This window comes from Camelus ferus, chromosome 22, assembly GCF_009834535.1.
Source record: "Camelus ferus isolate YT-003-E chromosome 22, BCGSAC_Cfer_1.0, whole genome shotgun sequence".
Lineage (NCBI taxonomy): Eukaryota > Metazoa > Chordata > Mammalia > Artiodactyla > Camelidae > Camelus > Camelus ferus.
This window is the reverse complement of record NC_045717.1, coordinates 23,063,118-23,090,987: the sequence shown is the minus strand read 5'-3', so window position 1 is coordinate 23,090,987 and position 27,870 is coordinate 23,063,118. Positions and strand designations below refer to the sequence as shown.

General features: G+C 57.0%; 3 protein-coding genes across 11 annotated transcripts; 1 reads left to right on the top strand and 2 right to left on the bottom strand.

Moving 5' to 3' along the window:
- Window positions 1-66: 66 nt before the first annotated feature.
- Window positions 67-12,077, bottom strand: SLC25A23 (solute carrier family 25 member 23). 6 transcript variants are annotated; one of them, XM_032465763.1, is made up of 11 exons: window positions 11,753-12,076; window positions 10,500-10,626; window positions 9,829-9,916; window positions 9,433-9,544; window positions 8,232-8,390; window positions 7,993-8,145; window positions 7,681-7,788; window positions 6,511-6,678; window positions 2,941-3,091; window positions 1,783-1,963; window positions 67-1,408 (listed from the first exon to the last, which is right to left on the bottom strand). In XM_032465763.1, exons 1-11 carry the CDS (start codon window positions 11,906-11,908, stop codon window positions 922-924), a joined length of 1,890 nt encoding a protein of 629 aa, XP_032321654.1. In that variant the 5' UTR covers window positions 11,909-12,076; the 3' UTR covers window positions 67-921. The 6 variants fall into 6 exon arrangements, with proteins under 6 accessions (XP_032321654.1, XP_032321655.1, XP_032321656.1 ...); XM_032465764.1 differs by having other exon boundaries at window positions 67-1,381; XM_032465766.1 differs by having other exon boundaries at window positions 1,264-1,520.
- Window positions 12,078-14,403: 2,326 nt separating this feature from the next.
- CRB3 (crumbs cell polarity complex component 3) lies at window positions 14,404-17,236 on the top strand. The gene is made up of 5 exons (XM_014553116.2): window positions 14,404-14,537; window positions 14,773-14,948; window positions 15,707-15,780; window positions 16,230-16,373; window positions 16,725-17,236. Exons 2-5 carry the CDS (start codon window positions 14,867-14,869, stop codon window positions 16,794-16,796), a joined length of 372 nt encoding a protein of 123 aa, XP_014408602.2. The 5' UTR covers window positions 14,404-14,537; window positions 14,773-14,866; the 3' UTR covers window positions 16,797-17,236.
- DENND1C (DENN domain containing 1C) lies at window positions 17,221-26,296 on the bottom strand. 4 transcript variants are annotated; one of them, XM_006177546.3, is made up of 23 exons: window positions 26,127-26,143; window positions 25,081-25,145; window positions 24,948-24,991; window positions 24,758-24,807; window positions 24,237-24,356; window positions 24,081-24,150; window positions 23,816-23,896; window positions 23,657-23,722; window positions 23,514-23,567; window positions 23,293-23,403; window positions 22,371-22,471; window positions 22,222-22,267; window positions 21,992-22,093; window positions 21,777-21,902; window positions 20,811-20,915; window positions 20,006-20,096; window positions 19,875-19,915; window positions 19,568-19,639; window positions 18,752-18,796; window positions 18,575-18,682; window positions 18,334-18,401; window positions 17,990-18,197; window positions 17,276-17,890 (listed from the first exon to the last, which is right to left on the bottom strand). In XM_006177546.3, exons 1-23 carry the CDS (start codon window positions 26,141-26,143, stop codon window positions 17,276-17,278), a joined length of 2,406 nt encoding a protein of 801 aa, XP_006177608.2. The 4 variants fall into 4 exon arrangements, with proteins under 4 accessions (XP_032321648.1, XP_014408640.2, XP_014408641.2 ...); XM_032465757.1 differs by having other exon boundaries at window positions 17,221-17,890; window positions 23,657-23,896; window positions 26,083-26,296; XM_014553154.2 differs by having other exon boundaries at window positions 17,221-17,890; window positions 23,657-23,896; window positions 26,127-26,273.
- Between the last annotated feature and the right edge of the window lie 1,574 nt (window positions 26,297-27,870).

The window sequence follows — 27,870 nt, the reverse complement described above, 5'->3', positions numbered from 1 at the left end:
TCCCCTGTGGGTAGTTTGAGATGGTCCCATATCCACCCACCCACTTTCAGTAAAAACCACAATGAAAGAGCTTAGAAAATGTATTCCTTTGTTCTTTTCTTTGAAATAACACACAAGCAGGGAGGTGGGGCATAGTGGAGGTGGGGGAGGTGGAAGCATTGGGGGGTCCTCCCACCCCCCCAACATCCCAGTTCCTCTTTCACAGTCCTTTAATGGGGCTCCCCAGGGGCTTGGAAGGAATGGAGAGAGGGGCCCCCCAATTATCTTAAGCTCAGATCCTAACCATAGAGTGCAGAGTGTCCCGGGTGGGGGTACTGGGGGCTCGGGTTATTTGGGATGGATGGGATGTCTGCTCCTCTCTTGTAGAAAAATAGACCTGGAGTCAGTTTTGGGGATTTGAGGGTTTGGGGTTTGTTTGTTTTGCATCATTGGAGGCTCAGGTTTAGGGAAGCTGCTCCTGGCTTCCAACTCTGAAGCCTGGGGAGGGGCGGGCAGGGCCAGGGTGTGTCAGGGGGGAATCCCCTTAATGTGTCCCCAGCCTTAGATTGCCTCCTCGCCAGCCCCTAGGAAAGAGCCACTGGGTCCCCCAGAGGGACCCAGGCTCTGGGGGCTATGATCAGCCTGTCCAGTGGGAAGGGGCAAGAAGGCCCCACAGAGCACTGGGGGAGCAGTTTCCCCGCAGGGAGGTGGGGGCCCGACGTCCGTGTAGGGCCTGGGAGGGGCGCCTCCTTCCCCTGCTATCGGCCTCAGCCGTGTCAGGACGGTGGGTGAGTCCTGGGGGTCTTCTGGAGCTGAGAGGCCAGGACTGGGGCTTCCGAGAGGCTCCGTAGACTATGGGGTTTGTGCAATGGGGCAGAGTCTCTGGGTCCTGGTGTGTGTCTGGGACTGGGGGGGGGGGGGATCCAGGATGCTGCAATGGGCCTATTGGGAGCTAGACTGGGGGTCTGGGCGTTGGGGATCCAGTGCCTGGAGATGTTGGGGTCTGCATCTTATAGGTGAGGGTTTGGGATCCAGTGCCTGCGGTGAAGGGATTGGGGATCCCATGGCTGCAGCTGCCAGGACCTGCTCACTCTGCCACTGGGCTCTCGCCCCTGTGGTTTCAGGAGCAAGGATCTGGCAGGTCAGGGCTTGGGACTCTGGGATCCAGGGGTTGAGGGCATAATGGTTGAAATATAGGATCTGGTAATTGAAGCAGAGGGATCTGGGACCCAGTGTTAAGGTAAAGGATTTCAGGAATCCAGGGAGGGGGGAAGGATCTGGGATCCAGTGGCTGGGGTCCCGGGATCTCAGCATTGCACTGTCAGGATCCTGTGGCTGAGGTTTCTTGAGATCCAGAATCCAGTGGCCGAGCTTGGAGATCCATGGCTTGGAGCAGGGGGATCTAGGATCCGTCAGTGGGCTTGAGGATCTAGGATCCGGCATGGCCTGAGGACACTGGATCTGGTGCCTGAGGCAGCTGGGGTCAGGGTGTTTAGCTACGGGATATGTGCTGCTGTAGCTGGGGTGTCAGGATCCAGTAGCTGGGGTGTGGGGGGTCCAGTGGTTAAGACAGGGAGGTCCAGGACTCAGTATGTGGGGGGCTGACAGGGAACGTGGGATCCAGTAGCTGCGATTTGGGGCAGAAGGACCCAGTGGATGGAGTGTGGGGATCCTGTGGTTTGAATACGGGGTCAGGGAACCTGGGATCTGCTGGCTGGGCCATCCGTCTCCAGTGGCTGAGGTGTGGGAGACATCAATATTGAGGTGAGGGATCAGGGGTTGGGGAGGCTCTGGGTCCCTCACCTGGACGTGACCCCCAGGGCCTGCTTCATATTTTCGTAGACCACATAGGAGATGCTCACAGCCGGGATAACCTTCATGAAGTTGGGGGCAATGCCCCGGTAGAGGCCCCGCACGCCCTCCTGGGACAGGATGTGACGGAGCAGACCCAGCATGGAGAGCTGGGGGGCTCCCTCGATGGAGGCTGGGGGGGTGGGGAGGCCAGGTAAGGCCAAAGGTCCCCCTCTCACTTCCCCCTCCTGCCCCCTCCCCAGGTGACCAATGCAGCAGGAGTGAGGAGGATTAGACTAACAGTGGGACCTACCACTCAGAGTCAGGACTTCTACTGGCCTTGGAATTGGCTGCTCACCTTTCACCCCAATCTGGAGGACCCAAGTTTAGGGATGATTAGAAATAGAGCAGGTATGTGTGGAGGGGAGCGGGGTGGGAGAGGGCACAGAAATTTCCTCTTCCTGGAACTCAATTCCTTCCCTCTTCTCCTAGCTAACTTTTACTCATCCTTCCAACCTCCATTCCAAACCAGCTCTTCAGGAGACCCCTCCTTGGCACCCCTTATCTAAGTCCAGCTTTTCCTTCCCCTCTTTGTTCAACTCTAAACCCATACTTAATTGTGGAGTGATTTGTTCAGCATCTTCCTCTCCAGCCTGTGAGCTCTTTGAGTGTGGGGGACTGATAACCCCAAGCAAGAGTCACAAAACATAAATGCTAAAATCTCCAAGGAAATTTTCAAAAAAGATTCAGGTATGGTGGGGGGGGGGGGAAGAACCTTCAAAGAGCAATACAGAGAGAAACAATAAAACAATAACCAGCCTGGCTCTGTTCCTCCTAAGGCTGTTCCTTGCCTTCCCTTCACCATAACCCAGCCTTGCAAATTAGACCTCAACTTATCAGCCCAGAAGGCGGCCTCCCAGCTGAGATCCATAGCGCACTCTTCCAGCACTGGCTGTGTCTGTTCTCCTACTTAGGGGAAAGGGTTCCCATTTCAATGTCACAAACGGGTAAACTGAGGCCTGGAGAAAAGTAAGGACTTTAGTCAAGGCCATCCAAAGGCAGGAGGAGCCCCACCCGGGGCTCTGCCTTCTCAGGTGGCGGAACTGGGGATGGGGAGGTGGACCCTAGTCGTGGGACCTTCCCTGCCTCCTTCTCCCACCCAGGCCTCACCTTGGGCCTGCATGCGGGTCCGGACCAGGGCCAGGGGGTAACTGGCTATCTGGCCACACGTGCTGGAGATGGTGCCGCAGGCCAGGAGCACGAGGATGCCCGGGTCGGCTGAGTCGTGGCTGTACTGCTGCAGCCACTGGTTCTTCAAGGTCTGGTGGGGGTGGAGAAGGGAGGAGGGTGGGTTGGAGGTGGGTGACAACAGGACCCAGGCTTCAGAGGCCCTGCTGGCTGGCTTCCGTATCCCGTGATGACTGGTGTTAGCCAAGCCCATTACCTGCATCCTCGCGCTGAGTCCGCACCTCAAGCCTCTCTGGTGTGTAGGAGCGTGGCCTCCCTCCTGTTCCTACCCTAATCCCTGGAACCTCAGAATCTGGTACTTCACATGACGAAACGGACTTGGCAGATGGGATTAAGTTTAAGAATCTTGAGAAGGGAGATGATGCTAGAGTGTAAGGAGGGTCCAATGTCGTCGCAAGTTTCCTTGTAAGGGTCAGAGAAGATGTGACTGTGATGACAGAGACAGAGATCGGAGAGAGAGAGGGAGATGCCATGCTGCTGGTCTTGAAGATGGAGCAGGGGCCGTTAGCCGAGAAACACGGGCATCACTATAAACTAGAGAAGGTAAGGGAACAGAGAGATTCTCCCCTAGAGCCTCCAGAAGGAATGCAGAGTAAGACTCATTCTGGACCTGTGACCTCATAACTGTGACATAATGTTTGTGCTGTTTTAATCCGCAGCGTGTGGTCATTCGTTATAGCGGCCGCTGGGCACTCATACAGTCTCTAAGGCGGCCACCCCACACTTCTCCCTTACCATTTCAGCTCAAACCTGCTGACTTCCAACTGCCAGCATCCACGGCTCTGCCTGAGGATTTTCTCTGGTCCCAGGCAAGGGTGCTCTGAGCACACTGGAACAGGTGGGAAGTGCTGGGGAGTTAGCACCCCCCAGAAGCAACCTTTAAACAATGACTGACTAGGTGTGTCAGTACCCGGGCTCCCTTGCCTCTCCGATGGGGTCATATTCTACGCTTTACCCCCAGGATTAAGCACCTGTCCACTGTACTATCTTGCTTGATAATGCACTGTTTGGGTTCAATTGCATTACCCACCCACCCCCAAAATATATATCTTGGACTCCTAACCCCCAGGACCTCACAACACCACCTTATCTGGAAAGGGTCTTTGCAGACATGAGTTAGGGTGAGGTCATCCTGGAGGAGGGTGGGCCCTTAAACCAGTATGACCAGTGTCCTTATAAGAAGAGACTAGAAACAAGGACACGTAAGGGAAAAGTCACATAGCAACAGAGGCAGGTAGGAGTGATGCGCCTACCAGCCAAGGACACCAGTGATTGCTATCAAACACCAGAAGCCAGGAAAAGGCAAAGAAGGATTCTCCTCTACAGGTTTCAGAGGGAGCATGGCCCTGCTGACATCTTGATTTTGAACTTCTGGCTTCCAGATGTGACAACAGATTTCTATCATTTTAAGGCACCCAGTCCGTGGTGCTTTGTTACGGCAGCCCTAGAGAATTGATGCATCCTACTTGTCGGTGCCTTACCTTCCCTGCCTTATGACCGCCCCCAAAACCCACCTGCCCTGCCATCCCTGCTTCTGGAAGACCTTGAACTAAGACAAGTGCTATTAGTATCCCCCTTTTATTGACGAGAAACTGTATCTCAAGGGAAGCAACTTGCCCAAAGCCACAAAATTAAGGTGAAAATTAACATTCAAAGCCACACCCAACTTCAGAGCTGTGCCCTTGGCCAGTCCCTCCTGAAGTCTTCTGCCAGGCCTCTGTAAATCCAGGATCTTCTTTTTGGCCTTGGGACTGTAGGTTTCATTTCCTATGTCAATTCTAATGCATTGGTAATGGCTGCCTGGAACTGTGTTGAGAGGGACTCAGTGCTGTGATGGATTGGTGATGTCTGGCCTGGGCATGGAATGGGCAAACAAGGAGCAAGTGTAGCCCATTACTGCCTTCACAATTTTAAGAGCCTTCTTTGGGGGCTAGAGTGGCATATGCCAAATAGATGCTTAATGAGTTTTTAAGAGTAGTTCTGTTAAAGAGATTCTGAGGGCTAAATAAGAACAGATAACATTGGGCTAAAAAAAAAAAAAAAAGGTAAGTCTCCTTTTTTTTTTTTCTGCAGGACTTCTCAGAGCCTTTAAGGGACAAAGATAGATCTTGAAATTCCAAGAGGGTATAGGGCTCCTCAAACTTCTTAGACCTCTGAACTCCCTTTTGGGTGAAGAATGAATGAAATAAGTTTGCATCTTATTTCTGCTCCTGGCTCTCAATGGCTTCCTGTTATACTTCAAATAAACCCAAACTCATGATCATTGAGTCCCTGCTGACTCTTCAGTTCCCTCCAGCCACTCAAGACTTGCACTTCTCCAACAGGCAGATGTGGCCTGCTTTTGGACCTTGGCATTGGCTGCGCCCTCTGCCTGGTTCATACTCCCTCCCTCATCACTCCACCACACCTCTCAGAGGCATTCCTAGACCCTTTCCTCCTGCCCACTGCTACTTTTGAACACACATCCTGTTTTATTATCTTCTGAGAACTTTTCAGGATCTAACTACTCATTTGCTGGTTGACTGACTTCCTTGTTCCTTGGAGTGCTGTTCCAGGAGGGCAAGAATCGTGTTGTGCTCTTTGAATGCAGTGGCCAGCATAGCGCCCAGCGCATACAGGAGCTTAGGACATAGTTTTCTAAGTGAACGAGGGAACAAGTGAATGAATGAATCAATGAACAAATGAATGAATGAAGCCCTGTCTCATTTGTCTCCATAGATGCTGGGTGCTGGGAGAGCAGGTATGGAGGATCTGAGGTCAGGACCAGCTATGAAATTTGTGGGGCCGGGTGCGAAATAAACACATGTGAGGTTCCCTGTTCAAAGAGTATTAAGAATTTCAAGATGGTGACAGCAGAGCATTAAGCCAACTACACGTGAGTGCAAGATGGTATAGGTCGCCCGCCCATGAAGCTGGGCTGGATACAAAGATTCGGAGGTGGGGGTGCCTGTGGACTTCTGGGGCTGTGCTAATTGGAAGAAGCTGGTGTTTCTACCAGGAGGAGGTAAAAGTGATGGATGAGGCCCCCTGGAGAGAAAGAGCAAAAACTCCCTACTCCTGCTTCTCCTGGCAAAGGCTCCAAGGTGCTGGTCATGGGGTGTGGTTTTTACGGTCACGGCAGATACTGAAATGGGCAGGCCTTGGAGAAGACATCAGCCTGGAGATAGAGGTGGGTCTGACCCACGCTTTGGGGGAGATGGGCATCTTTGAAGCTCAGCTTTGCTTGCTGCCATGATTCTGTGAGCTAGAGTGGTCTTTCCCAGGTCCCAAGACATGGCAAGGTCAAACTACAATCAGAAGGTTCTCACGGTGGTAAGTGGACGAGTGGGGGAGTCCTATGCCTGAAAGGGTTCCCCAGGATCCCAAGACCCCTGGTGTGTCTCCACCGCTATCTATGGAGGTCAACTCTGAGTCAGCCCCATAGGAAGTGGGTGTCCCATGGGCAGACCCCAGCGGGGAGGAGAAATGGGGGCGGGGCAGGATGCCACACACCTCGTAGACGGCCAGGTCGATGCCCGCGTAGGGGATGATGCCCAGCACGTTGGGCAGGTAGCCACGGTAGAAGGCCCGGGGCCCCTCTTGTTCCAGGATCTGCCACGCACAGTCCAGCAGCCCCTTGTACTGGCCCGTCCGGCGAAGGGTCAGCCGCGTCTTCAGCACCTGGGGAGAACCCAGTTATCCCTGGAAAAGCTGCCTTCTGAATCACCACATCTAGGAACAAAGACACCTAGAGCTAGCTACCCCTGGGTGGAGATACCCCGAGAATAACTGAATTAAAGAAACCACTTGCTCTAGAATTTTCTGCTTCCCCAAACTCCATACCCACAGATGGCTACACCTGTCAGAGTTGCATGCGACATCCACCACTAACTGTCTCCCAGTATCTTGTTACCTTGTCCCTTTGCAACAGAACCTGTAATTTTCGGCAAGCACAAAGCCACTAGAAATAGACTACATTTCTCAGTCTCCCTAGGTGTGCGGTCATGTGAGAAGTCCAAGCCGATGAAACAGAAGGTGAAGAAGTGTGCAAGACTTTGAGAAAGCATCCTTAAAGGCAGGGAGGTGTTCCTTCTTTTGCTGTTCTTCCTTCTTGACTGGAAGGTGGATGCCATGCCTGGAGCATAAGCAGCCATTTTGGTCCATGAGGTGGATGCTACATGCTGAGGTGGTCTAACAAGGTAGAGGAAAGGAACCTGGGTCTCTATCAACTCTAACAGTCTGAAGCCACCATACCACCCCTGAACTGCTCACCTCCAGACTTCATTACGTGACTTGAGTTTTCCATCACTCAGAATCCTAACCGATGCCTGGCACAAGCTGAAACTTGAAATGGTTTCTCTGAAAGCAGTTTCACCTAGAAATGATTCCTCTGGGGACAAGCATCTTGGAAACCAGTATCCTTAGAAGAGGCACATCTGTAAATGGCTGGTGTTCACAACTGCTAACTAAACAGTTATAACTGACACCACTGTCCCCAAAAGTCACATCTTAAATGTGGTACCCAGACAGGCTGCACATGAAACAGCATTGCTCTAATGAGCTACAGTATGAATCAGGAGGAGGGGAAGTTATAACCCCAAAGCTTATCACATCTTGGAGGGAAGCAGTTACTGCAGACCCCCAGCCTGCCATGGGGCCTCAGCCAGGGCCCCTCCTTCTCACCTCCATGGGGTAAATGATGGTTTGGGCTGTGGCACCAGCCAGGGAGCCAGCCACAAAGCGCTCCTGCACGTGCAGTGTCTCCTGCTGCCCCCGGATGGCCCGCTTGATCTGAGAGGGAGACACAGAGGTGGGCAGGACCTCAGTGGTTGGGCCCTCCACGTACTTGGACTGCGTCTCTACTGTCCTCCTGCGCTGGGCATCCAGCAGGGGAGTGAAGCCCCCTCCTGCGGACCTGCAGACATCCCTACACCCCCAAGCCAGTCCTGCCTATCCTCACGGCCATCCCTCGCCTCCCCACCACGCCTGCCTTACCTGCTCATAGGCCATGAACTTGATAGCTGACTCAGGTGCAATCTTGAGCACGTTAATGCCATTGCCACGCCATAGGGAGCGCACGCCCCCTTCTCGGATCATGCTCTGTAGGCCCCCCAGGATGTTCAGTCGGTTGGTCTTGGAGGCATGGACCTGGGCAGGGAGATGAGGTAGCTTTGGGGTTCCCTCCAGGGGGCCCAGGCCTAGGGGAGGGGGTGGGTCTCTCCAGGGCCCCTTACCTGCATGAAGACCTTGAGGCGGTCCAGAGGGGCTGTGCCCGTCCGGGACACGGCACCCGCCACTGCGCCCGCCACCAGCTGCTTCCACCACATGCCAGTCAGCTTCTCCTGCTCCGAGAACTCATCAGGGACTGTTAGGCACTCGCCAATGTCCAGGACCTGGGGATGCAGAGGCCAGGGGCGTCATGCCCCAGTAGGGGTGGGGAGATGTGACTCTGCCCTAAATGGGGGCATCTTCCCTGTGAATCCCAGGCCACCCAGAGAGTCTACAATGAATATCACTTGGAGATCCCAAGAGATCTCTCTTGGATCCCTACCAGATGCAGCCCCCAGTCTCCACAAATGATTACAGCATCCTTCCTGGAGAACCTCCACCAAATTTCATCAAAGGATCCTATTCAAGCATCTGCCCCATAAAGATCCCTCCAGAGCCAATCAGATCCCTCTGAAGGATCCCCTTCAAAGGTCTCTCACATATGGATTCCAGATCCCTCCTGGCCCACACAAGATCTTACCGGCGACTTCACATATAAGGAGCCCAGCAGATGCCTCCTGGGGTCTCACCAGATCCCCAGGGATGTCCCCTTAGAGATCATCCCCTCTCTAGAGTCCACCTACAGACTTCCCAGCCAAGCCTCTCATGGGTCCCCCAAGGGTAGGAGTCTCTGGATCTCCAAGGGGATCTCACCAGATCCCATGGATGGGTCCCCTCCAGATGCCATCAGATCCTGCCAGAAGCACTGCTCAGGGATTCCCACCCAGGAGATGACAATCCACAGCCCCTCCTCGCCCTGACTTCCAATGGATCCCATTGGACCCTTTGAAGAGAGTGGCTTCCTCACTAGTCTTTTCAGCAGCAGAATCCTTTATCAAGGGGGACAGAAACCAGCAGAAGGGCTGAGAGTGGGAGGCCAGATACCCCATCTGGTGAGCTCTTTCTTCCCTGCACCCCCGGAGGCCCAGCAGCAATCTGAAGGGCTGCCGTCAGCCAGGAGAGACCTCCCCAAGCAGGTCCCCCAAGCCCCAGATGGGGGACGTGGGGAGCAGAACCTCATCCCCCGGCTGCTCCCAGTGGCTCCTCCTTCTTGAGAGTCCTGACCCAGGCTTCCCACCCCCATGCCCGGGGGAGATGAAGGCCAGGCCTCTGGGGGCAGGGGAAGAGGGTCTGGCCACCAGGCTGAGATGGCCGCCCCCATCTCACCGTGGAATGCTTCCAGAAATAGAGCACATCTTCCACATTCTCCAGCGAATGCAACAGGAAGTGGTCGCGCCATTCCTGCCAGTCAATGGTCATGGTGCCGTCACGGTCCATGCTGGGGCAGCGGAGGGGGACGGGAGGGGACAGAATCAGTGCCTGAGGCTGGGGGTGAGTTAGAATGAGGTTCTGGTTGGTTTGGGGGTGGGTAGACCGAGCTCCTTGGCACATGGAACACTCCATTTTACAGAAGGGGAAACGGAGGCTCAGAAAGCGGAAGCAACTGGCCCACGATCTCAGCTCCACCTGCCCTGGGATTGGGTCTGGAGCTCTGAGGTTCTAAGTGGCTGAGGGGTCCTGGGGAGCTGAATTACCTGGGATTCTGGACCCCTAGCTACTCACCTGTGCAGGATTTTCTCTGCTTGCTCCAGCGAGATGGAAATGCCCAGAGCTCGGAAACTCTGCTGGATCTCAGAGACATCAATGTGACCTGGGGAGGGGGCCCGAGGTGGGGAAGGGAGTGTGTGAGGACTCTTGAGATCAAGCAGCAGAACAGCTTGGAATGGGAGTGGTCTAACAAGACCGGGGGTCTGGGAACCCAAGGTGAGGTTTGTGGCATGGTTGGCAGTGGGTGGGGGTCCCAGACCCACTGGGATCAGAGAGGTTGAACTGGGCAATGTTGGGGGGATCATTTGTTTGATGAATGAACAAAAGATTGAACTCAGGGGTACTTATGGGGGTCTCTATGCCACAGGGGGTTGAGAGGCAATATTGGGCACCCAGAAGACGCGATGGGGGTATCTCTGTCTTATAGGGAATCCAAGAGCAATATGGGGGGATCTCTGTCTCACAGAAAAATAAGAGTAATAAATAACAGAGGTCCCACTGGAGAAGGAAAAGGAGGTGGGATAGGCCAGCTGGGCCCTGAACCACCTAGCTGGGGGTGAGGAGAGCTCCCGAAATAGCCTATGCGTCATCCGGGAGAAGCTGCCCTCCCCCCTCCTCCTAGCGCTGCCAGTCCTAACCCCATTGGTGTCTCCAGGGCCCCCCACAGCCCCATCCCTGGGCCTTACCATCCTGATTCCGGTCCAGACTGTGGAACAGAAGCAGCAGGCGCTGTTCCCGCTCCTGCAGGTAGAGGATAAACTCCTCCAGGTCAAGACCACCATCTGGGTCAGCATCACCCTCGGGAGAGATGCCCTGGCAGGGGGGGAAGGGTCAGAAGGAGCTCCAGGGAGCTGCTCCACCAATCTGGAGGGCACATATATGACACGCTTATGACCCAGGAATCCAGGCCTCCCTGTCCCCCGCCCCCGCACCTAGAGGACTGGGGTGGGGAAGTCACACCCTTCCTTGATCAGTTCGCTCCTCAAGATGCCCAAGGCCACGGGAGGTCTATGAGGTGGACACTGGTCGTCCAGTTTTCCTGGTGAGCAAAGTGAGGCTCTCCAAGGTCAAGAAACTTGTTCAAGATTACAGAGCTGGGAAGTGGGTGGGTGGACTTGGGTTCTTGTCTCTGAAAACCTATCCTTCCAGCTTGTCTCTTATAAGAACCTGTCCACATGGCAGTTTGAGGAGCTCTTGCTGGAGACAGCTCTGGGAATGTGGGGCAATGACACATCCACACTGAGCAGCCTCGAGGCCTCTGTTTTCCCATCTGTAAAGTGGGAGGTCGACTGCAGGTCTCAGGGTGCTTTGGAGAGGCATCTGAGGCTCCAGGTGTGGGGGGACACTTGCATGGGTTCAGGGTCAAGGTCCTGCTTTGATAGGTGCATCCCCAGCTAAGGGTGGCCTCAGGCAGGATTAAGTCCACGGCTGGGACAGCCTGGGGAATTGAGCCAGGCTTGGGAAAGGACAGGGAGGGGAATGTAAACACAGAGGGTGGGGCAGCTGGCTGGGAGGGCAGGGGGTTCCCAGAGCAGGAAGAAGGGTGAGGAAGGTGTGTCTCCTGGAGGTGGGTGCAGGCCCTGTCTTGGGTTGTGCAGAGTTCAGAGGAGGGTGTGTCCTGGGCAGCGGGCAGGAAATCGCACGCGGCCCTACTCCCTGGCTGACATCCCCTACCTCAGGGAGGAGGTGAGTGGGTTTGGCAGCCGAACTGCATGCCTGGGGCCTCGGTGGCTCTGCCTTGAGCAAGCCCGTTAGGCCCAGGCTCGGGCGGGCAGGGCAAGCGGGAAGGGGACAGGGATGCCCGAGGTGGGCACAGGTCCTGGAGTCCAGCCACAGGCAGTCCCGGGCGTCTCCCGACGCTCCATTCAGGGGCTCGGGCAACCCGGGCGCGAGCTGGGCCCCCGCGCTATGCGCCAGGAGGAGGTCCCGGCGGGGGTACCTGTTGGGCGCCGCGGTCCGGGTCGCCCGCGCCTAGCCGGGCCAGTCCCTGGCGCAACTCGTGGACGTCCACGCGACCATCCTTGTTACTGTCCAGCTCCTCGAAGAGGCGACCCCAGCGCTGACGCCGCTCCGCATCGCCCGGGCCCCCCCGCATGGCGCCCGCCCGGGGGGGAGGGGAGGCCCTGCAGCCGCGCCTCAGCGGGGGCTTGACGGCTCCCCCTCCCCCCCTTGGGGCCCCGCAGGGCCAGCTCCGCGGCCACTGCCACCGCAGCCTCAGCGCTGCCTGCCTGGCTCTGGCACTTGTAGGAGGCGGTGACTGCTAGCCGTCGCCGCCCGCGCCAGAACTTGCGTCTCCTCCCCCGACCCGCATTGGGGGAAGGGGGCCGGGGGCGGAGCTGGCGGGGGGGTTGCAGCCAGGGATCCTCTGGTATTAGCACAACCTAGGGAGCACCAGGGTTCATTCTGAGAAGAGGGGGCTAGAGAGATCAATGATCTCAGGTCTGGTTTCAGAGTTCCACTTCTACGTGCCTCGGTTTACCCTTTGGCCAAGGGGGTGATGCAGGGAGATGTTAGGAACCGGATTCCGTAATCCCTTTCCATTTGACGTCCCTTTTCTACTAATGCTCTTCAGGAACTAAAGTTCTCACATTTCCTAGACTTACTCAATAACCAACTCTGCGCCATCTAGTCCTCCATCTGCCACACTGCTCATTTCACATTCCTTACCTGGCCACAGAAACAGAAGATCAAGACGCCGTGCTCTCCCTCAATGCTTTCATCCTGCCCGCGCGCCTTCTTTCTCGGGCTCACTCAGACTGGGAAACGGAAGATCAACGCGCAGCGCGGTTGCAAAGTCGGTTTCCTATTGGCCAAAGCTGCAGGAGCTGAGCCCGTCGGTCCCGCCTCGCCCACCCACCTAGGCGGGGCCTCCCAGTTGACCCCGCGATGCCTTAGGCGCCGTGGCCCCCGGCTCGCCTGCAGTCTTAAAGGGGCCTAGGCCGGATGCAGACGCTAAACTAACTGCTTTCTCCGGCTTAGTAGGGGTGTCAGTGTCCTGGGGACGGCTGGGGATGAGGACCGAGTAACCGAGCTCTGGAGGCGGGGCCCCAGCCTGTCGCGCTCGCTGCACCTGCTGAACCTCCCTCCCACTAGTTTTGGGCGCAGTTTCTCGATTCACCATTAGGGGGAAGGGCGCCCAGATCTTTTGACAGCGAATAATAGTGACAATAGCTAACAATGATCAGTACAGTGCGTTGCACAAGGCATGCCTTTTACTCATCTCTCTCGTGGTCCTCACCAAAACCTTGTAAGGTAGGTGGGATTCGCTTTCCCATTTCCCAGATGAGGAAACAGGAGGTTAAGCCGCTCCCCTCTTCCCCCAACCCCGTCCACATGCCCAGTAAGGGGCAAAGCAAACATTTAACCAGACCTGGGATTCTTACTTATCATCGCTCTATACCCTAGAAGAGATTATTTTTTCCTTAACCATCATTCTTCACTCTAGAGTTCCCAGGAGGGGGTCGTCTTCTCATCGTCCTTTATCCAAAGAAACAGCCGTGAAGGTTCATACGGTTCCACTCAGCTTCTGTCCAGACAGGTGTGCTCAAACAGGTGTGTCTCAGACAAACGAGCCTCTTACAGAGAGTCCCCTCCCAGATGTTTTCATTCACAGGTGGTCCTTGCAGGTGCCCTACAATATGAGGGATACAGATATTTTCCCACGGAGAAGCCCCAAACAAGTGTTTTTTCACAAATACATCCCTGATAGGTGGACTTCAATACACACGCGCCCCCATGTGCTTCAATGTGAGTGCCTCATGCAGGTGTTCTGAGGTTTTCCTCTCATTTGAGCTCAGTTTTATGCAGATGGTCCTCATACAAGGTTGTTTCCTTCACCTCACAGATATGTTTCTCAACAGGTGTTTCCTCACTCAGGAATGCGTTATACAGCCTTCCCCACCACAGGTGTGTTCCATTTAACTATTCACCCATTTGGGTCTGTCTCCTTATAACTGGGTCCCCCCAAGTGTACTTCATTGCAAGACTGTCGGTCTCATACAAGTGTGTCCAGTGCCTTTCCATACAGGAATTCCTCATGCAAGTGTTGTTCATTTCATAGGTGAGCCTTGCAGATGCGTTTCCAAAACAGATGTACCCTGCACCAAACTGCCTCAGCCAGGCGTGTGTTATATTGCAGGTGTGTTCTATACAGCTGTTTTCCACACAGGTATGTTTCTATTTCAGCTATACTCCAAACAGATGTGATTCAAAGCCGATGTCTCCCATAGGTGTTCTCACACATCCGTGCAGATGCCTTTTATACACGTTTGCTCGCATGCAGGTGTGCCCTACACAGGTGTTTTTTTCATTTGAGGCTCCCCATCCCGGTCTGCCTCAGACAGGAGTGCCTCCTAAACCGGTGTCTCCATGACCCGTGTGTCCCCACACCTGTCCGATCCAACAGGCATGCTCTCAATACAGATGGGAGGCACGTTTTACACCTGCGCGCTTCCGCCCGTTTTTAATCCTCCGTATTACAGGATTGGGTTCCCGTTACAGGTGTGTTCGCGGCGCGGCCCCGCCTCCCGTTGGCCCCGCCCTCTCATCTAGGCTCAGGTGCACAAGCCGGAAGTGTGCTCCCCTCCCAGGTGAGTGACTAAACTTTCCGGGTCACGTGAGCGGGCGGAGCTGGAAGAGTCCCACAGAGCTACTGACCGAGGCACCGAAGGTTCGGGCAAAGGACCGGGACCGGGACTCAGCGAGATCGGAGACGCCTGGGCCAGGTAGGGAGGGAGGTCACACGGCTGGGCCTGCTGCCCCATCCCCCCTCCCCCTTCCCCGACCCTTTCCCCCGCCCAGGAACGCGCCGCCCCAAGTTAATCTTTAATCTCTGACCTCTGGCGGCGGGGGCGGGGCGGGACTCCCGGGTGCCCGGCGCAGGTCGCCCCTCCCCTGGGCCTGCGCCCGGGTCCAGCCCCCTCCCCCACGTCCCGGCCTTTCTCCTTCTCCTGACCCCAGGTGCCGGGTCGAAGGTATCCCCGGCTGGAGATGCGGTAGGAGCGGCGCGCGCGAGAAGCCCTGTCCCCAGTGCCACCAGCTCGTCGCCCGGCCCATGGCGAGTCCTGGCCTGGGTCTGCTCCTGGCGCTCGGCCTGCCGCTGCTGCTGGCCCGCTGGGGCCGGGTCTGGGGGCAAAGTAGGTACCGGCCGGGGCCCTGGGGGTCGGAGCTTAGAAGCACTGGGTGCCTGGGAAACTGAGGTCAAGAACCCAGGAGTGGGCATGGGCTGCCCGAGGGCAGGAGTCTACAGGATCTGGGCTGGGGAGTTAGAATTTCTGAGTTCTTCTTTGGATGATCCAAGTCTAGGAGAATTCCTGAGTTGGGCGGCATTGTGAGCTGCAGAGAGAGGAGGCCTGCAGTGCCTGAATCTCAGTACGGTTGAGGAGTTTTGGGGAGCTGGGAGCCAGGAGGAGGCCTGCCTGGGGCTCCAAGCCCAGGCTGACCAGACTGGCCATAGGTGTGGACTCAGCCTTTCAGCCTTGTATTCCAGTTTCGAGAGCCTGGGGGGAGGTGTGACTCAGATACTCTAGGGAAATACAGGATCCGCCCAGATCCTTAAGGGCAGAGGGAGGGCCAGAGAGGTGAGGCTGGGGGTGGGAGGAGGGTTGAGCTTCCGGACACCGTCCACACATCCATTATAACAGCCCCCAACCCTGCAACAACTCTGTGCCAACTGCTAACTCCCTGGGCTGGGAGTGGCCAGAGGAGCAAAACCTCGGCCAGCCCCTGCGTGGAGGGCACCGACAGAATGGAAGACTTGGAAGGGCGGAGTGCTAATGCCGGGGGGGGGGGGGGGGGGGTTGCCCAAGGAAGATGCAGATATGTTGAAATGAGAAAGGTAGATGGGGATTCATTTATCTTCTCTCCCCTCTGCCCGCCCCCACTGTTCCCACAGCACCAGACCCCCATGTAAGTGGGAACAGTACCATTTCGCCCTCTGGCCCCAGCTCCGGCTCCAATGGGGCCCTGGTGAGTTGGGGTATATGTGGGAGGAGGGTAGCAGGGATGTTATTTGGGAGTCCCACATGTAGGAGGAGTGGGGTAGGCCAGACTCTCAGAGGTGGCAGGTAGGGTTGGGGGGGGCAGGCATTAGAGAGACCAGGATAGCAACATCACAAATGGGGAGACCAAGAACCCCAGGAAGGGGGTGGCAGGAAAACCATGCATGGCAAGTGTAGGGGATCAGGAGCCCCATATGTGCCTCAGGCTGGGGGGAGGGGGAGCTAGGAGCCCGGAAGTGGCAGGTGGGGGAGCCTGGGAGCCCCAGATACGCTGGATGGGGATCCTGGTTGGAGGAACGGAGTTACTGAAAGTGGCAGGTGTGCAGGGAAGGGGATTAGGATCCCCAGGTGCTTCTCAGGTGGGGATGGACAGGTTCCCCAGGTTTGAGTGGGTCACACCAGTCCCCTTTCCTGCAGTCCCAGGAGGCCACCACTGCCATCATCGTGGTCTTCTCCCTCCTGGCTGCCCTACTTCTGGCCGTGGGCCTGGTACTGCTGGTACGGAAGCTTCGGGAGAAACGGCAGACGGAGGGCACCTACCGGCCCAGCAGTGAGGAGCAGGTGGGTGCCCGAGCTCCACCACCCCCCAACCTCAAGCTGCCGCCTGAGGAGCGGCTCATCTGAACGCTGGGGCTGGCTGCAGCCGCCACCACTGCCCAGGACTGCCCGGCGCTCACTCACACTCGGCCGCCGCCACCGAGACACCAGCCTCTGATGATTCAGGAGGACTTGGGGGCGGCTGCGGGGCACCTGCTGGGCGGGCTCCACGAAGCATGCCGCCTCTGCTTGATTCCGCCTGCAGTTGGGGTGCCGGGGCTGGGGACCCACCTCCCCGCTTGCTGCACCATCTTGGCTAGGCCATCTGTCCCCCTGCCATCAAGGCCCGACCACCCCCCTCTCCTTTCCTTTCAGTTCTCCCATGCAGCTGAGGCCCGGGCTCCCCAGGACTCCAAGGAGACAGTGCGGGGCTGCCTGCCCATCTAGGTTCCCTTCCTCTATCCAGCACCCTTCCTGGCTGTGTGACCTTGGGGGAAAGCAGAGCCCTCTCTGGGAAGCCAAACCCACCCAGTGCTTAGGACTAGGAGGGAAGAAGATGCTTCAGAGGCTTTGCCCTTGAGGACAAGGGAGGGCAAGGCTGCTCACTTGTAGTGCGATGTTATAAAATCTTTTCATGAGCTGGTGGGGGCAGGGACTAGCCTAGGTGGAGGAGACACATGCAGGGCTCATAGGCTGTTGAGAGATGAATTGTAAGGTCTCTTAGGTGCTGGGAGGGCTTCCTGGAAGGGAGGGGCTTTTAGGGGCACCTAGGAGCTAGCTGGAGGCTGCCTTGGGGAGGGAAGGCTGTGGATGGCGGCGGGTTTCTGAACAGAGAGAGGGTTCCCAGATAAACCCACCAGGAAAAACCAGCTTTTTGGTCCTGCAGCTTTATTGAGGGACTGGAGTCTCCTCCATACCCCTGATCCTTAACCTTCAAAACACTTTTTAAGCTCAGCGACTGTGGGCCGGTTCCTGGCCTGGGACTCCTGACAGTTGTGAGCAGGTGCAGCAGGGGACGTGGGGGCTCCGGGCTCTTCATGGGGCTGGAGGGGAGCGGGCTGTGCTAGCAGGCCCTCGGAAGGCTGGGCTCTGGGGTTCTCTGAGGCACTGGGATCCGAGAAAGAATCAAGGGGTTGGGATGTCCAAGTAATCTCCAGGTTTGGCTTCGTGGGGACCAGAAGCTGGGGGCTTTCTGGAGGGCTGGGCGGGGTGGGTGCTGCAGAGAGCTGGGAGCAAGGGGTCTCCTGAGCTGTGGGGTCTTTGGGTGCCCAGTGGGGAGGGGAGAGATGTAGGATTAGAGAGTGGGGCTCTGTGAAAGAGGATTGGGGGGGCCCTTGGCTGCCTGGGTCTGCAGAAGATGGAGAAATGATTTCTTGGCTGGCCTCTGAGGGCAGCTGGGAAGCGGGGTGATTTGAGGCGCTTGTGGCATCCGAAGGCTGGGGGCATTGCAGAGATGGCAGGCTGACAGGCAGGGAGAGGGGCTGGGGGTCTGGCAGTTTCTCGTCATCTGCTTGCCATCTTTGTCTTCCTGATATGTCGGGCTGTGTGGGGACAGGGAGAGGGGCAAGTTGCTGGCCTTTAGAGGGAGGAGGGGCTGTTATGTCGGACAGGCAAAGGGGGAAGGACTAGGGGGCACTCACCAGGCTGAAGCAGCTGTCCAGGCCCCCTCTGTGGCAGCAGTCTAAACTCTGGCTGGGCCGCAGGCTGCTGGTCCTCGTGGCTCTCGTGCTCAGACTGTCCAGAATCTCGCTCAGCAAGTCCAGTTCTTCTCCGGACCCCAGGAAGCTGCCATCCAGAGCCTCCTCTGCCCACGGGTCCGGGGCATCCTTAGGGATCAGAGTGGGTGTCCTGGGTGAAGATGGGCAGCCTCAGATATCTACCCCAGACGGGCCGCTCTGAAGGGTCTGGAGGTTGGGGCCATCCTCCCGATCAGTCCTGGATCTCATTTCCAGCATCGCACCCTCTTCTTGCCTTTGAGCCTTACCCCTCCCTCAGGGACTCAGGAGGCTTCTCTTCTAGCTGGAGTCTCCTGCTGGGGCGAAGGGGCCGGTTCTGCAAAGGACAGATTGAGGGGGATGGGGCCTCAGGAGTGTGTGTGCAGGAGAGTAAGTATGAAGTGGGCACCAATTTGTGGGGTAGGCGAGATGTCTGAATGGAGACTGGGGATGGGAAGAGGGCTTGGTGATAGATCCAGGTGTGCACATTGGGGGTGGGGGCCTTCTCACCTGTCCAAAGTGCTGGGTGATAGGCAGGCGCTGCTGCAGGCGGTCTGAGCGGCTGGTGAGGGAAGGGGCCCTCAGGGAGCCCCCCCTCTGCAGACCAGTGTCCCCATCCTAGGAAGAGGGTGGGTGAGCCAGGACCCCCTTCCCCCACGGCCCCCTGGCATTGGCCACTGGCTTTACCTTGTACATCAGAAGGCTCTGCACACCCTTCAAGCCACTCTTCGCCTACGGAGGAGCCAAAAGAGAATTAGACTTGAGTGATTTGACCCTGGACGTTTGAGAACTCAGCCCTCCATCCCCGAGGAGAGCTTCGTCTTGTTATCTGCTCATGTGTCTCAAAATATATTCAGATCCCCCATGTACCACCTAAGAAGTCAGTACAAGCTTGCCCCGTTGCCTAATACAAGAGGAATATTTCTGGAGGAAATAACCCCCAAAGGAAATGGGGAGTGGCAAAAACAGAATGTCGTAAAAATGTGTCAGTGTTCAAAAGTCAAGCAAAGAATAAAATTGAATGGACAATTTGGAGCTACAGGAGTTGGTCCTGGGAAACTTTGGGGCTTGGGAGGAAATAAAAACAACACAAGGGCAGAAGCTGGGGTTATGTCTGAGAAGGACAAAAGATGTTTGCCAAAGAATCTTGGTGGTCAATTTTAAATAGAAAAGAAATGATCTGACAGAAATGAATGAACATGGTAAATGGAAAATGAAATGAGGAGACATTATAACTGGTTTAACTGCTGGTTCAGTTCTGATAAAGTTTGCGCTTTACTGTTCGTTTGTTTGTTTTTTTTTGGGGGGGTAGTAATTAGGTTTACTTATTCATTTGTTCTTGGAGGAGGTAGTGGGGATTGAACCCAGGACCTCCTGATGCTAAGCATCCAGTCTACCACTTGAGCTATGCCCTCTTCCTCCAAGTCTGCACTTTAAACTTGGAATTAAAATGTCCTCTGCTTCTGTCACCCCAGGAAAGTGTCCTGTCCAGCCCAGCCTCACCGAGCGGTACATGTTTCTGACGGCTGGTTGGGTCTTGGCCTTGACGGAATGCAGGAGGGCACCACCACCTTTCTGGGGAGAGAAAGTCAGGGGAGAGAAATTAAGGGAGAGAGGCTTGGGTATGGTGGGGGCGGGGGAGCTGTTATCCCAGACCCCACCTGCACACCCAGGCTGTGTGGTGCTGAACAAGCCCCTCTCCCTCTCTGAGCCTTGATTTATTCACCTCTGTCTATAAATGAGCATAGTGGGGACTGTTGCGGGATTACATTAATCCAGTAATAAACACTAAAGTATTCACTGTCACTACCTTGAGGTTGTCTGCCCAGAGCTGGTAGGAGCGAAGGGCGCCTGGAGTGAGAAGAGAGTGTGGTCATGGCAGGCAGGCTCAGGCTGGGCCGCTGGTGGGGCGGGGGCTCCTGGACAAGGTGCAGAGCTCACCTGATGTGGTCCCGCTGCTGGTGATCTCCTGCTCAAAGAGGTCTGAGAAGCCTTCTCCCTTGTTAAGCTTCTCCAGTCGGCCTTCGATGAACTGCGGGTGGGGGAAATGGTCAGAAAGTCTGAATTTGAGGACCAAGGATCTGCTCACCCTCCAGACAGAAGCTATCCCTGCCCTCTCCGGGGACCCAATCCTGGGACCCAGGAGTCTGGAGCCCAGCTCAGGAAGCCAGAGGTCCATTCTCTCCCTGTCCGGCCCTGCCCCCCAAGTCAACATCTGTTTTCAGGGACCAGACCCCAGCCCTTACAGGGGTGGGAAGGTAGGACTGTGCCCCTCCAGATAGGCCCACCTCCTCTCAGTGATCCGGAAGAGGTTGACTCCACATTCAGGGACCCTAGAAGCCAGCCCTCACCGAAGGACCCCGGAGTTCATCCCACTTTCCCCCAAGAACCCAAGAGTCCGGCCCCACTTTCCCCCAACATCCCTAGGACCCAAGAGTCCAGCCTGCTTCTCTTCCCCACAAAAGGAGTCTGACAGGGATCTGCACCCTCGACCCACAAGGCTCCAGCTTAAGGGACGCAATAATTTAATTCCATCCCAATCATCTAAGGGGCCTAGAAGTAGATCTTGTCCTTAGGAACTGAGGTCAGGGGCTCCCATCTTTAGGGAACCAAGAATTCAGTCCTGCCTTTGCTACCGCGGGGCCCTGGAGTTGGGGAGATCCGGCAGAGCCAATTCTAGCCCCGCCCATTGGGCCCAGGAGTCCGCCCTTCCTGCCCCAGCCCCACCCTCAGGGCTCGGGCGCACCTGTTTGAAGAGCTGCAGGTGCACAGCTCGGCGGTGGAAGGCCTGCAGGGGCGCCCCGGGTTTTTGCGCCAAGAAGGCTTCTTCATTGAAGGTCACAGGTTGGCCCTGGAAGAAGGACCCGGATTCTAAGCTCCCCGCGGCTCCCCTGGATCCCGTATTCTGTCTTCCTTATTCTACCATACACCTATGTAGCAAACGTTGATGGAGCGCCTCTGTGAGCCTGGTCTTGTGCAGGGCCTCATGGGCTGCAGGGAGGTCTTGGGTGGGAGCCCTGGGAAGGCGGTGGGCAGAGGCGGACTGAGCCTGACTCAGATACCCCCAGGTGACCTCTGGCTGCTGCAGGGAGGATAGACTATGGAGCGTAAGGGCGGAAGCCCGAGAGAGGGGACTCATGGTGGTGGAGGGGCTCTCTGGTCCAGGCAAGCATCAGTGGGGACCAGGACAGGGTGGAGACAAAGGAAGGGGAGAAATAGGCAGCTTCTGGATGTGTTCTAAGGGCAGAGCCGACAGGAACATCAGACTGTCCAACGATAGACTCTCCCGACCACATTTTTATAGAATAGCAGTGAAAACCTCGGGGGTAGGGCGTGGTCAGGGTTGAAAGTCAGTGGATCGAAGTTCTGACTTCCACACTCACCCGCTGTGGGGCTGGCCTCAGCTTTGGTTTCCTCAAGTATAAAATGGAACTGTAAGAGTCTCTGTCTCATAAGGTTGTTGTGAGAATTAAATGAGATAATAATAGCAACGGTGGAATCTAGCATTTACCCAGTGCTCACGATGTGCCAGGCACTACCATGCTCATTCATGGACTCACACCACCCTTTTGGGTGGGTACTATTAGGATCCCATTTTATGGATAAGCAAACGGAGGCACAGAGTCAGCACCCCATAAACGCTAAGTGTCATTATTATTCTGAATCCTTCAGGGGCCCACGGGGCTTCTCCCTCCATGTCTCCACTGCTCACTGGGCTGCAGACGAGCGCATCACGGTATCCCCCGAAGAGCAGGGCCTGGGCTTTGAGGAAGAGACGTGACACCCCTTCCCCGGGGGCCAGCGCGACTTTCCTTAGCCGCAGCCTCAGCAGGGACACCTGGAGGACAAGAAGGGCAGCGCTGAGCAGGTGGGTGTGGACTCTCGCCTCCCAGATGCGGCAGGAGGGTGGAAGGGGGTGACACTGACCACTTCTGGGGGCAGCTCCTGCACATCGTCGAAGGGTGTCTCCAGGGTATTGGAGTCCACGTTCATCATCACAACGTCTTCCAGGGCTTTCTCCCGCACTCTCTGCATTGGGGAGTCGGAGGGGGATGGCTGCTCAGAGCCCGGGGATCTCTGGCCGGGGAGGGTAACCGGGGAGGCAGAGGGAGGGGGAACCCCACCCGCCCCTGCAGTCCTGGTCTGCTCCCACTTACCTCGGCGAGACTGGCGTGCACTCCGATGAGGTAGGGCATGGGCGCGCTGCGGAGACCGAGGGGGCTGGTCATGCAGGCGCAGCCCCCAGGCCCCTAGGACCCCAGGCCTCTTCCCCAAGCCCTGTCCCTCCCCAGCTCCCGGCCCTCACCAGCAGTAGTCCAGCAGATGCGGCGGCAGCGTGGGGATCAGCACGTGCTCCCAGTGCATGGGATACAGGAGGGCGCAGGACGCGTGGACGCACGATGTCAGCTGGGGTCAGGTGGGGGGCCGTGGAGTCAGGACCTGGATCCCAGCTTCAAGGACCCTCTCTGGGACGGTGGCTCTCCTGGCTTCATTTCCCACGTCCCCAGTCTCCTATCTCCATCCGCTCGCCTTTACCACCCGCTAGTGCATAGGTAAAAAACTCAAACCCCTTTCAGGTGAAGACCAAGAATTCCGCAAGTTGCAGTGCTGAGGACTGGTGGAGCCAGGACTCAGCTTGTGCTAGTCCCTCTTTCTAGGGGGCGACGCTAATAATTCAACCCTCGGGGCTCTCTCACCTTAGGGTTAGGGCAGTGATTCAGCCCACTGACCCCACCCTGAAAGTCGAAGTGGGACTGAGCCCGCCCTGGTCCCGCCTCTAGGGGTGGAGCAACTAGTCAGCTCCATTGACCCCACCCCAAAGAGGCGGAGCTAGAATTGAGTTCCCTCCTTGGCCGCATCCCTAGGGGTGGAGCCAGCATTCAGCCTCCTCCTCTACTCCAGTCCTTCCCCCTAGGAGCGGAGCTAGAATTTAGCCCTCCCAGAGCTTGCCCTCAAAATGGGCGGAGGCAGGCTTGTTCCGGCCCATAGTGGATAGAGTCTGGACTCAGCACTCCCCAAGAAGAGAGGGTACCTCCCAACCCCCTCTGATTCCGCCTTCAAAGTGGAGCCAGGGTTCAATTCAACCCTGACCTTCCAAGGGGCAGAGCCAGGGCTTTGCCCTCCGATCTGGCCTGGTAGGGTTAGAGCTTGGAATCCACCCCGTTTGTCCCGCCCCCAGGGGCGAAGCCAGGCCTCGGCCCCACCCCGGCCCGGCGGCCCCGCCTCACGGTGCTCAGCTTGCTGGAGATGAGCAAGATCCTTCGCTCGGCCAGTAGCGCGGCGAACAGCCCCACGATGTTCTCGTCGGTCACCGCCACCACCAGCTCCGTTAGGTTCCTCTGAAGAACAGAGGGGAAAGCTGGACGCGAGGGACCGCAGGATCTGACGGCCCCCTCTGGGTTTCGGGACCACTTCCCGCCCCCAGACTCCCTCCCAGGCCTCTACTCACGTTCTCAGGGATGGATGGCAGGCGGCCAGAGTCGGGGGCCACAAAGCAGGAAAGCTGGTGGGGGATTGGCAGGGGGGACGGATCAGTCAGGAGGTTGGCCTCATCTGGGTACCCAACCTTCCAGGGCCCCCAGCTCTGCTTACTGGCAGGCTCTTCCCTGGGGCGGGGGGCAGGACGCCCTGCGCGTTGGAGATTGTCCCTCCGCTGCCCTGGGGGAGAGGGGTAGTGTGTGGTCCTCGGGGCTGGGGTGAAGCCTTTCCATCCACTTGAGGTCCGATGCCCAGGAGAGAGGGGCTACTCACCAGCTCCAGCCCCAGTGAGTCCTGGGTCCCAGGAAGCGGCTGCTTTAGCAGATTTAGAAGAAGTTCCTCGACCTCTGAGACCTGGGTGGGGATGAGGTGTCTGAGCCAGAAAGTGAGTTGGGGTCTCTAAGGGCCTTGACTCAGGCTGGGTGGCCTGGGAGGAGCCAAGGAGCCCAGGTCAGGCCTGGGAGTTCTGAGCCAGGCTGGGGGCTTGGTGGGGAGGGGGCTGGGGCTCCCGTGGGAATGGTGGAGGGGCTGGTCTCACTTGGTCCTGGGCCAGGAGGTCCCCCACTGTGTTCAGCAGCTTGTAGAACACCTCAAACCAAGGCAGGTGACTGTGGAGAGGGGACACGGTTTCCTTGAAGTGTCCCTAGGCAGAGGCCCTTCCTGCTCTCAGACCCCAGGCCCTCGTGTCCCCCACCTGAGGATGCAGAGACAGCTGTGGGCACCAGCCCGTAGGCGGCAGAAGCCAAATCTCCGGGTGCCGGTCAGGTCCGTGAGGGCGAAAGTGAAATGCTGTACAGCGGTGCTGGGGGGCTCCCTGGGGGTAGGAAGGAGCCTCAGAGAGACCTGGGCATCCCACCTCCCTGACCCTCCCCCATGTCCCCAACAATGCTCCTAGTACTGTGTGCACCAGTCTGGGGCCCTGGCCGTATAGGCTCCTAGTTGTCAGGGTCCCTGGTTCCCTGAGTGCCTGGATCCCTGAGCCCCTGGGTCCCATAGTCCCTGGATAAATGAGTTCCTGTGTGTATAAGTCACTAGGTGCCAGGGTCCCCAGGTGTCTGAGTGTCTGAGTCCCTGGGTATCTGGGTCACTGGGTCCCTGAGTCTCAGGGTCCCTGGGTATATGGTCACTGATGTCTGAGTCTCTGGGCATTTGAATCCTGGGCACCCATGAAAGGTCTGAATTCCTGGATCCTTGGGTGTCTGTTCCCTTCCATACCTTTCCACATCAAAAGGGAAGCAGAATTTAGGCACCATCTGCAGAGCCTCCTGGGGATGGAGAGAAGCACTCACTGCTTGACCACTCAGGTTGGCTCCCAGCCCTGAGCTGCCGGTGGTCCAAGACATAGGATCCCCTCCCCAGAGGGACAGGCCCTGGCCCGGGGGAAGCAAGGAGCCAGCCGGCATACCTGGTCCCTGAAGTCGGGGGGGAACTGCCGCAGGATAGGGGGATCTGCACAGAGAGCAGATTTCTAAATTCTGGGCCCCAGGCCCACCCTCCATCTCCCCGCTTCCCGCCAGCCCGCCATGCCCCTGACTCACCCTCCTGCAGGGAGGCAGGGTAGGCTGCTTCGAAGAACCAATCAAACACGGCAGGGGGACCCCCTCTGTGTGGACAGGAAAGGGTTTAGTGGGTCCAGGGACTTGCTTCTGTGTCTGTATGGGGTCTTCACGTATGTGTGTGTGTGTGTGTGTGTGTGTGTGTGTGTGTGTGTGTGTCTGTGTGTGTGTGTGTGTCTGTGTGTGTTTGCAATTCTATTCCGTGTCTGCCTGAAAGGATGAGACTGTCCAGGCTACGAATCAGGTAAGACTGTGAGTGTGTGCAGTTGTGCCAGTGTGCAGGTGAATAACATCCCCATTTTCTTGTGTGGCCATGCAGGTCGCTGGGTATCTGTGCAAACACCCTGTGGTCTTGAGAGAAAGAGATACTGCCTATGTGTCTCTGTGTGCGAGACTTCGTGGGCCCTGGGGACTGACCCAGGTTTCTCATCAGAGGAAAGAGGGCGGCATGCCCTGGTACTTCTGTGAACCCTGCAGTCTCTGCCTCCCTCCCCCGTCCCCCACCTCCATCCACCACGTAGAGGATGCTGGGACTGGGCTCAGGGAGAGAGACAGTGAGATCCAGAGGGTGACAGAGGAAGAAGATGGGGACTGAATACAGACACACTGTCCCTGACATGGGGACCCCCATCCCTTCATCCTCACACTGACGCAAGACCCCCACAATCAATCACTCACACATTTGGACACACAGAGTCCCCCCTCCACCCTGGGGACCCCCGGAAGCCAGGTTCCCCATCACTCAAATACACCAAGAGGCACAGGATCAGGGTTACAAACTTAGTCATACAGACCCTGGGGAAAGGCAGAGAGAGAGAGAGAGAGCTTGGAGGGGCCAAGAGTAGCCTGAGTGTGCCTGAGAGCGGAGTCCGTGCTGTAGGCCAGCTGAGAGTCCTCCCTGCATCCAGACACCTGCCCCTGTGGCTCATGGTCCCTCCCGGGCCTGCCCCAGCCTCGGTCCCGTTGGCCCCAACCCAGGCCTGCCTGGGAATCTTGGTCCAGAGGATGGGAGAAGGGGCAGCTCTTACTCGACTGTGGATCCCATGGTCCCTGCAGGGCTGGCCCGGCGGGGGGCCCTTTCCCCAGGGGTCCTGGGGGCCTGTGCTTTCTTGGGGCTGGGCCCTGAGCCGGCTCAGCTTCCTGTGTGGCTGAGAGAGGAAGTTTAACGGGTGACGTCCCCGGAGGAAGGCCCCTGCCCCCACCCGGTGTGAGACCCAGGCGTCCTGCCTCTGAGCTTTCTGCAGGATGGGTGGGCAATAGATGATGCAGGCTCAGAGGCCAGACCCCCAGCCCCATCCTGCCAGGCTGGGCCACGTCTGGTCCCCATCATCACATGCAAGCCTTTCCTCTCTGTGGCAGCCAAGGATTCAGTTTGCCTAAAATGCTTCCTCTTCCCTCAACTCTTTTCCCTTTGGTCCATCGGCACTGGCCATTCCCCATAGGACACCAGTGAGAGCCAGGCTGGAGAGTGGGCACAGGTGGAGAGAGGACCAGGAAGGTGGGCAGACAACAGTCAGAACACAGGCCAGACAAACAGATGACACACATGGCCAGGAAGTGACCCACACAGACAAACAGGTCAGAGCAGTCACAGATAGCAGGCAGACACCGAGTCACACAGGCAGAACACAGCCATGGACACAAACCAACAGCGCACACGGAGCATTCCTTGCCCATCCAGATGGCAGATGCAGAGCGCTGACACACAGGCGCAGGCAGCAAACAGTAGGGAGAGCAGTAAGAAAGGGACAGAGGGGCCCAGCCACAAGTCACATTCACGCCAGCCATAGTCACACAGCCAGACACACCTGAACAGAGCTGCAGACTCCGAAACACACAGACATCCAGGCGGACAGCTGTTACACCCACAAACAAAGAAACACAGACACACTTGCGAGCACAACGGCAGGACACAATGCAGGTACTCATGGTCGTGCGCATGCACACAAAATCCCCCAGACAGACTCAGAGAGTCAAGATGCAGCCGAGTCTGCAGGACTCCTCGGCCTCCTGCAGGAGAGCGAGCACGTCTGTGCGGGCTAGGTGTGCATTGCGAGGCCTGGCACGGTGTGGTGTGTCTACGTGCATGTGGAATTTGTGTCCAGTCCATCAGACTGAGTGAGGATGTGGATGACTGGGCACTCTCATTCTGTGCACGTCCATGTGACCTCGGGTGCAAGGTATTTCCATGCTCATGGTGGGGGGGTGGTGAGCAGGTGCACAAGCATGTGGACACACACACGCATCTCCAAAACCTCCAGCCAAGACAGGTGAATGAGGTTGACCGTAGCTGAGCACCCCCTTTCTCTCCAAGAGGAGCTGGCTCCCAGCTGAGGCTGGAGATCAGGGGTGCAGAGTCCTCAGGGCTGCCCTCTCCCCCTCTCACACTCTTGGGCTTTGCTGCAGAGTAAATGTTTGTGCCCCTCTCACCCTCAATTTACTTGATAAATCTTAACTCCCTCCAGACCTGTGAGACATAAGTGTTGTCTGCTGCTTATAAGCCACCCGATCTACAGTATTCTGTCGTCAGCTCGAACAGACCAAGTCAGGCATAGCATTTGCAGAGATATCCCGAATCCTTCTTCATTTCTGAAATTCACTTCAAGGCAACCCAAAGGCAAGCCTGTGAGGCGGAGATAAAAGAAGAGCCCGCACCCCTGATGTGAGCTCTCAGAGCTGGATGCTCTCTGTCCCTGTTCTGCGTCTGTATCACAAGTAAACATGGGGCCTGTCTCAGAAAATCTGTGAAGTTTCAATGAGAGAATTCATCTG